This window comes from Alosa alosa, chromosome 10 (genome assembly GCF_017589495.1).
Source record: "Alosa alosa isolate M-15738 ecotype Scorff River chromosome 10, AALO_Geno_1.1, whole genome shotgun sequence".
Classification (NCBI taxonomy): Eukaryota; Metazoa; Chordata; class Actinopteri; order Clupeiformes; family Clupeidae; genus Alosa; species Alosa alosa.
Window position 1 is genome coordinate 4936263 of NC_063198.1, and position 8761 is coordinate 4945023.

General features: G+C 41.6%; 1 protein-coding gene across 3 annotated transcripts in view; it reads right to left on the reverse strand.

The window, feature by feature from the left end:
* cacna2d2a (calcium channel, voltage-dependent, alpha 2/delta subunit 2a) overlaps positions 1 to 8761 on the reverse strand; it is a 207768-nt gene that overhangs the window by 187920 nt on the left and 11087 nt on the right. For all 3 annotated transcript variants that reach the window (XM_048254053.1, XM_048254052.1, XM_048254051.1), the window contains exon 2: positions 8628 to 8709. In XM_048254053.1, the coding sequence (XP_048110010.1) occupies positions 8628 to 8709 (82 nt within the window). The remainder of the gene's footprint in view (positions 1 to 8627; positions 8710 to 8761) is intronic.

Genomic DNA, 8761 nt, shown 5'->3' on the forward strand with positions numbered 1-8761 from the left:
ACATGAGGGAGGGACCTGAACATTGGAAGAGCAAAGAAAGAAAAAAAGAAAAAGAAAAGACAGAAAGAAAGAAAGAAAGAAAGAAAGAAAGAAAGAAAGAAAGACAGTGAGAGATTGAGATTTTAAAATTCTACTTTATCACAACATGCAAAGAAACGACAAAATCTTCAAACAACTAATATGCATAAAATACTCTGTATACTGGTACTCATATATACTGTATATACTATATGTGTGATAAGTGGTGTGGTGAGCTGACTGGGCAGGACAGAGCTACCAGCAGGCCATGGTAAGGATTTGTGACATGTGCAGGGCTTACATATTCATGCTGACTATCCGTCCCATAAGATGTCAAAGTCTTTAAGAGATGCCTAGAGATGGACCAGCAAGGATGTTTGTGTGTGTGTGTGTGTGTGTGTGTGTGTAAGAGAGAGAGTGAGAGAGAGAGAGAGAGAGAAGACAGACATACACATGAAAATATGTGGAATTACAGTAAATTGCGCTCTGACTCATTGTTGGGGAACGGTCATCTAGAGGCTTTTCTCAGCATACTTTACTCAGAATCCACCAGCGGTCCGTCCTTTCAAATCTCCATTTACCAAAAAAATGGGACTTGGATAGATCACACAAAAAATAAACTTCACATCTTGAGGGGAGCGTGAATGGCACCACCACCTCTTATTTAGGTTTGTACGATGTAGGAACACTAATGGTGTTTCTCAATGTGCATTCTTGTTTGTAATTGTGTTTTAATTAACTTGTTTTAGTGAACCGTTATAAAATGTCATCAATCACAGCCAAAGTACAGTTCCAATGAAAAAGTTCACATTTACTGAAGAATGCATACAATTCCCGGAAGTGTTCTCATATCATTGGTTTTATCAAGGTTGCATTAGGTGATGACAGGTGAAAACCTGTGAACATGAATGGACATGAATGACACCACCTCTTCTTCTTTAGGTTCAGACTTACAATTTAGGTACACTACAATTCTATTGGGCTTCTCGAAAAAATCCCAATATGAAATAATGAAATAATGAAATGGCTTTAAGCAAAGAAACCCATGAAGTGACCTCCTATCTGATTCTCAGATTCTCCACACTGCACCACAGGTCTTAAACGTGTATCAATGGCGGTGTCTGGATGCACTTGAGAGCGCAAGTAAACATATCTATTATTTACGAAAGGCCTAAAAACAGCACTCGTTGATACAATGTCATCTTCATTGTGACAGACTCATTTAGCACTTTTCATTATTTAGCATGAGAAAGTTGCATTATACCAATGTCAACATCAGTCAACAGATAGATAGATAGATAGATAGATAGATAAATAGATAGATTGTATCATTATATCGGTCTTTCTGACAGCTTAGTCGGCATAGCCTCCAACTGAAACAAACTTTTTTCGTTTGACCATTAAGTTGTGTAGTGGATGTGAGGTATTGTCCAATATATTTAACAGTTTGTGCAGCAAGAAGTACTGAATGGCATCCAAACCAATTTGCCCTTGAACTATCTTCCTTGATTATGGATAACTAATACCATAACATCATTTAGTCAACACACCTTCCTTTCTATACTGCAGTTAAGCCAACCCATAATCTCCTGCTCCCCTAACCCTAGTCCTCATTAGGAGGAGACAGAATGGCTATTCTGAGGCTATTCTCCTCATTCACTCCCACTGATGCTGCTCTTAAGAGATTATGCCTACGATGCAGCACCTTGCGCCATCTAAACAGGGTGTGCATGTGTGAGTGTATGAATATATATATGTGTGTGTGTGTGTGTGTGTGTGTGTGTGTGTGTGTGTGTGTGTGTGTGTGTGTGTATGCTCTATTTATAGCCAGGCAGTGAAGTGGGCTCCTATGGTAGAGTTTGTTAGAAGAGGAGCGTGGGAGTAAACTAATGTGACTGCTCACTGCTTACCTAACAGCACTGCTGACTGACACAGAGAGGAAAAGAGGAGCAGAAAGAAAGAGGGAGAGGGAGAGAGAGAAAGAGGGATGGGAAGAGAGAGAGAGAGAAGAGAGATAGAGATAGAGATAGAGATAGAGATAGAGAGAGAGAGAGAATGGACTCAAAGGAAAGGAAAGGATCTAAAAACACATCCCTCTTCCTCTCCCTAAAAACAAACCATCTCCTTTCCCGCTCAAACAGAATCAGCACAGCAGTGAGTTTCTGAATATTTTTTTTTTGCCTTTGCCACCCTCTCTCTTGTTTGTACAAATTCATGCACTTCTGGGAATAGATAATTACATTGTCATCCAGTGATGAAACATGAATTTCTGAGCAGAAGCAACAGTAGGAGCATAAAGTGGAATGCTTTGTTTGTGCGGAATGTAAATGGGACCACTTCTCACAGTGATCACCCGCCTTTGCTTCGCTCCATGAGAAGAGGACCCTTCCCATCTATCCATCCATCCCATCAGCCCATCAGCCCATCAGCCCATCTCTCCACCAGGTTTGTTTGAGCACTCTCTCTCAGTCTCACTTAATGGATGCTTTTTCTGATCAAGACAACCTTTTCACTTCACCTCAAATGCTTCCTCTCTCCCTCTCTTTCTCTCTTTCTCTCTCCTACTCTTTCTGTCTCTCTTTCTCTCTCCTACTCTCTCGGTCTCTCTTTCTCTCTCCTACTCTCTCGGTCTCTCCTTCTCTCTCCTACTCTCTCTTTCTCTCCTTCTCTCTCCTACTCTCTCTGTCTCTAAACATTTGAAGTTTCTCTATGCCATTGCCTGCACTCCTCCCTTCTGGCATAATGTCTCCTACTTCTCTTAATAATAATTCCTCTCTTCTTCCCTCTCCTGCTCCCCTCACCACTTTTTTTCTCTCTCTCCCTCTATCTCACTTCTCTCTTCCCTCTCTCTCATACTCCCTCTTTTCATCTGTCTGTCTCTCTCTCTCATGCTGTTTCTGTCTCTCTCTCGCTCTCTCTCTCTCATGCTGTCTCTCTGTCTCTCTCATGCTGTCTCTCTCTCTCTCTCATGCTGTCTCTGTCTCTCATGCTGTCTCTCTCTCATGCCGTCTCTCTGTCTCTCTCTCTCATGCTGTCTCTCTCTCTTTCTCTCATGCTGTCTCTCTGCCTCTCTCCCTCTCTCTCTCATGCTATCTCTCTCTCATGCTTCCTCTCTCTCTCTCTCTCTCTCTCTCTCTCATGCTGTCTCTCTTTCCCTCACTTCCCCCCATCCCCTTTGCTTCTCCTCTACTCCCTGCGGCTTCTCTCACCTTGCCACCCTTGGCACAGCGGCAAATAAATCCCCCCAAACTAAATTCAGTTCCTTCTTCACAGACTTTCCCCCAGAAAGAAGACACACTTACGCATAATTTGCCAAACCCTTTTATCCATATTTCCTTTAAAAATGCTTTCTCTTCAAGAGTGTAAACTATGTGCATGAGGGAGAGAAAGAGGGAGAGAGTGTGTGTGTGAGAGAGCCAGGCAATCTTGTTACCAGCCGGCGTCGCCCTGGGAAGATTTCTATCAGACACACATATAGGGAGAGGCATCCATTTAGAAAATGGCTTTTCTAGACATGCTGGGCCATTTAGCACGCCCTGTGATGACTCCTGCTTGGGCCTGTGATAAATGCTCTTTCCCACCACGGCTTGCACACACACACACACACACACACACACACAATGCACAAACACACACAGACATGAACTGCACACTAACGTGTGGTCAGCCTTTAAATTAATATTTTAACTAGTCTATGGCTTTTCTTTGTTATATGGATATAGAAAAACAAATCAGCAAAATAGAGGTGAACAAAGTATCCCTTTCAAATAAGGAGCCAAGAACTAATCTACAAATAGTCTTGCATGATATTAGCATGACCATCACCCCATATCCTCTCTACACATTTGTGTAGGTACACATCTATGTCTTCTTTCACATCAAACGAGTAGGCAAAGGTGTTTACTATTGCCATCAATGTGTACCTACGTAGAACAAGTGGTGATTTCATTAATAAAAGTAATATTGACCCAGGTGTTATAAGCACAGAAAAAGCTAACAATGCTTTGAAGAGCGTAATATAATCCTAACCCTGAACTGGGAAGACATGGTCTAGCCATAGCCAGGTCCTATTACACAGACCACAAACAGCAGCTTGTATAGCTCCTGACATTCTATGGGCCTACTATGGCGATTTGCCATCCAATGTAGGAACACTCAAAGAAGTCCTTAATCTGTGTGTCCACCATAACACATGTTCTACAGTAACACACCTGATCCCACGTGTAAATGATACTGCCTAAAGCAGTGGGATCACCAACTGCACTCTGCAATCACCCCCACACACACACACACAGAGAAGAGAGAGACATTGGCAACCAACCAATTACATAAATATTATTATTGCAAATTATTCAAAACTTTCAGATGACACTACACATGTCGTGTATTACCTAAACAGACTAATATAAGAAACACATTCACCCATCTACCAGTGATCCCTGATACTCTATCGTGTTGACCTTGGCATAGATAGTAGCATGTTCTGCCTAAAGCCATGCAGGAGACAGGCATTTAACTCTGTTGCTATCACCTGACACGGATGGCTTTGATCTCCAGTGCATGGCATTCTCAATGGTAATTGTAACTTCACATTAAAGGAGCCATGGCAACCCACAGATGGAGGTAAAGAGGGTAATAAGAAGCACTGTTCTACTCAGTGACACTGCACAGTTGAAATGAGAACCAATTCAATCCATTTGAAAGTGCTTTCATCTTGTTATCCCTGATAGATGGTTCATATCCTCAAGACATGTAGACTTGCTGATACATGTCACTATATGACGTCCTTTGCATAGTTTCCCTTTTAAAAGTTTCTGAGATAGCTCCTTGTAACAGATGAGCTCGTGGTGAGATCTTTAAATTGTCCACATGTTTTAATTTATTACATTTAAAGGGAAACTTACATTATTTTTTGTTATTAATACCATATCAGCAAGACAAGCAGTGGTTGATTAGCCTGGAAAATCCAGACCCAAATTTAAAAGATTAAGGGCCCTATCATGACATTCTAAAGTGCATCGTCACTCGTCAAAAGTCTATTCAAATTTAGTAGGATGTCCAGTTCACATTGGGAGGGTTTCGCCATCAAAGTGGAAGCATGGCGTAACAAAGGTGTTCCTAGGTCTTTTAATCAGTCATATGGGTGTGTTTGGGGCGTAACATCATTTTAAACCAATGAGAATGACATCTGTCATTCCCTTTAATGGCGCAACGCGCGATATGTCAAATAAATGCATCGGTATTTTGGCATTCAAAGGCGCATTTGAAGGAGGCTGCTTGCGAGACCTTTTAGAAAAAAGCCCTAAGGGTCTTGCTACGAGTAATGAAAATGGCCCAACTCAAAGGGCGGCACCAGGCTTGGAATTTCATAATTTTAGGGGCAAGGCCACTGGCCTTCAGTTAGGCATATTTGGTGGGATGCACAAAGGCCACACATCAGGGCACCAAGGCCAAAGTTAAATATACAGTAGGCTACATACAAATGATAAAAGTTATATTTAGCCTATTCACAGCAGCACCTGCATCACAGTATGAAACAGTACAAAAACATGAAACCAGGGCCATAGTCACCATAGACATTGAGGGGGACGTGTCCCCCCCATATTCAAATATGACCAAAATGTCCCCCCCAATATACGGACATAGAAAAATAAAGAAAGAATAAAGCGCTATACTAGGCGATAACAAAACACGCATCTGAAATGTAATCAAACGTAAATAACACACAAATTAGTGACCTATGGTTCCAGAGTAGCCTACACCCCTGAGTGGTTTGTCCTGGTGATTTTCCGTTTTTCGTTAGTGGCGTGCGCTATCAAAAGCTTCCATTTACTGAACCCTACTGCAGTGAGGTAGAGCTGTCAACAATATCGCAAAAGCTACCGGTACAATCTTCACAAAACTTCTTGGAAAGGTGTAGCACAGGCTAAGGAAATCCCATGCATTTTTGGAGCCGATCAGACTGAAAGGGAACATTTTCCATATTGTAGAATATTCTCGCAAAGATAGCGAAAGTGAAATGTTTTATTTTAAATGATGAATTTGTGCAAGCCTGTGTCATTTCTTTCACGTCTTTCAACATAAATAATGCATCATATGCTAGTAGTAATGCCAGAAATTACCATTTATGGGGCTCTTAGAAATGATTGTTGCATCTTGCATATTATTTAGATGCCCACTCAATCGTGCATCCATGCAGACAAAACATGATCAAATGTGGCGACGGCACACAAGTTGGAATAAACGTTTACAATGCACTGGCGGTGATAGCCTACAGTTAATGTGAATCGCGGACAATAACCAAAGAAAGGAATTTGCACCTCCATTCACCAATTAAAGGCTGTAGTAGGCCTAGTGTTTCTACATGTTGGCACACAACGTAATTTCTGTCAGAAGCCAGTCTATAATGCATACAGGGGTAACATGAGGTGAGTCAGACAGAAGAGGGGCCTGTCTTAGTAGCTTATTCCTGAATCCTGTCCCTTCAAAAGTCCCTTACTTAAAATTGTGTGATTAGCCGCCAGCATAATAAAATCTAAATTAAAAGACAAAATCTTATTACTGTAGGCTCCAAACCTATGAGTCTAAGCCTTAGTTTAAAAAGATCTTCAGGTGTAAGTAATAAGTCAAAGAACCACATTCTGTGTAATATAGAGGTTAACAAAGATACTCTAGTTTGTAATTTCTTTTAAAGTATACATTTTGAACACAAATGGAGTCACAGGTCCAGGGATGGATTACTGAATGGGCTTACTGGGCCCAAGAGCTCAGGGGGCCCTGAAGCCCAAGCCTCTGTGTGAAGTTGCTTCTTCTGCACCTTTCTCTTTTCACAAAACTCATCAGGTCATCTGGTGGGTCATTTTTTTTAAAGTAAAAAAATCTACCGTGGGAGAATGCCTCAGGACCCCTCTATCTGAAGGGGGAGGGGGGGCATCTGTGCCTAACTAACGACTTGTTTGTGATTTTTAATAATATTTTTGCATGGTAGGAAATGTATTGAAATTCTGTTTGGGTGTCCCTGAGACCCCACCACAGATTTGGTCCCCCCCAATGTTGACATCATGACTACGGCCTTGCATGAAACATAACATATTACATAGAACTGTAAATCATAGAACTGATTTTAATATTTACAGATATCTACTGTAGGCTACATTTAACATTTATTTTCTATTTATTTATTTTGGCCTGTTATGAAATCATGTATTGAACAATTTAAACACATTGTGAAACCTAAAGCCCAAAGTTGGAGACGTGCATGTAGACATTGCTGCAAATTTAAAACTGGATTACTCTGGAATGGCTAACTGTACAGAGGAATACTTTACACCTTTGTGTTCGGTAAGGTCTGCTGTTTATTCTGATATATGGTTCATGTAGTTATTCGTGAAGTATTTCACCGAGATGAATGGGTAGGGAGATGGGCACAGAATGTAATATGATTAAATTAAAGTTACTTTTTTCGCGAACCATTTACCACAACAACTAGTGACTAACATTGTTTAAAAGATGAGAAAAAGCTCTTTCGTGTGATGTGATACATGTGATGTCTGTGTGACGAGTAGGCTACTTGGCGAGTAGTTCAGCAGAGAATGGATGAATTTGGACGCACTTCCTTTCTTGCCATGCGCTGTCACTTTCTCCACTGTGTAAAAGACTAAATTAATTTGCGCTGTGAATACTAAGCTTAATTTGACAGGCCATAGGTTAAATAAAAATCGCTAGTTGGACGCAAAGCAGAATATTGAAAGAAGGGGGCACCAAGGCCACAGTGGCCTGTGAAGCTCTGATTTGCAAAGAGGCATCATGCCAACACAAGGGGCAATGATGAACTTGGACGCAATTGGATAACATTACCGCCAATGTTTACTGACCTTCGAACTTCGACGATGCAGCGCTGTCGTCATCGGCTTAGCTCACCTCTGGCCCGCCTATATCAGATACACCGATGTGATTGGTGCAGCTCGGCTCCATGGGCATAGGTAATGAGCATCATTACTCATCGTAGAGTCATTCTCTGAGCAAATTCAAATTGTGCTCTCGTGAGAACTCTGGATTTCTAGTGGTTGATTCTTCTTTGGGGAAAATGTGGGGCAGGCACTAAACCAAGGGAACAGAGTGCTCAGAGGACCTGTTAGCTGTGGACCAGTTAGGTCTGATGGTACATGAAAATACTGGATACTGTAATTTCCCAACTATTAGCCGAGGTTTCAACATTGATTTTGCAAAATTTCTTCAGCTATGAGGTTAATACACGAGGACAGTTAATATGGTATTAATATGGTTTTGTTTTTTTTAACTTGCATAAAACACTGCCCTGCAGTTTATACACAATGCGGTTACAGTAATACACAGGAAATTACTAGCACCTTGGACAGCTACAGTAACAGATCCTATGAGGAACCAGTAGTTCAGCGTCTGCCATCAGGTGTGGTCCCAAAGATCCATAGCAGACCAGAGAGAGGGAGAGAGAGGGGGGGTAAAAGAGAGAGAGAGAGAGAGAGAGAGAGAGAGAGAGAGCAAAAGAGAGAGAGAGAAAGAGAGACAGGAAGAGAGAGAAACAGAGAGGGGGAGAGAGAGAGAAATAAAATGAGAAAGAGAGTGCTCACCCCTTTCATCTGCTGCACTCCAGTGACCAGTGGCAGGACCCTCTCCAGCTCCTTCTCAATGCGTCGAGCCCAGTGGACCATCCTGCACAGCAAGACAAATCAACAGCAACAGGTTACATTCCCATTTGAAATAT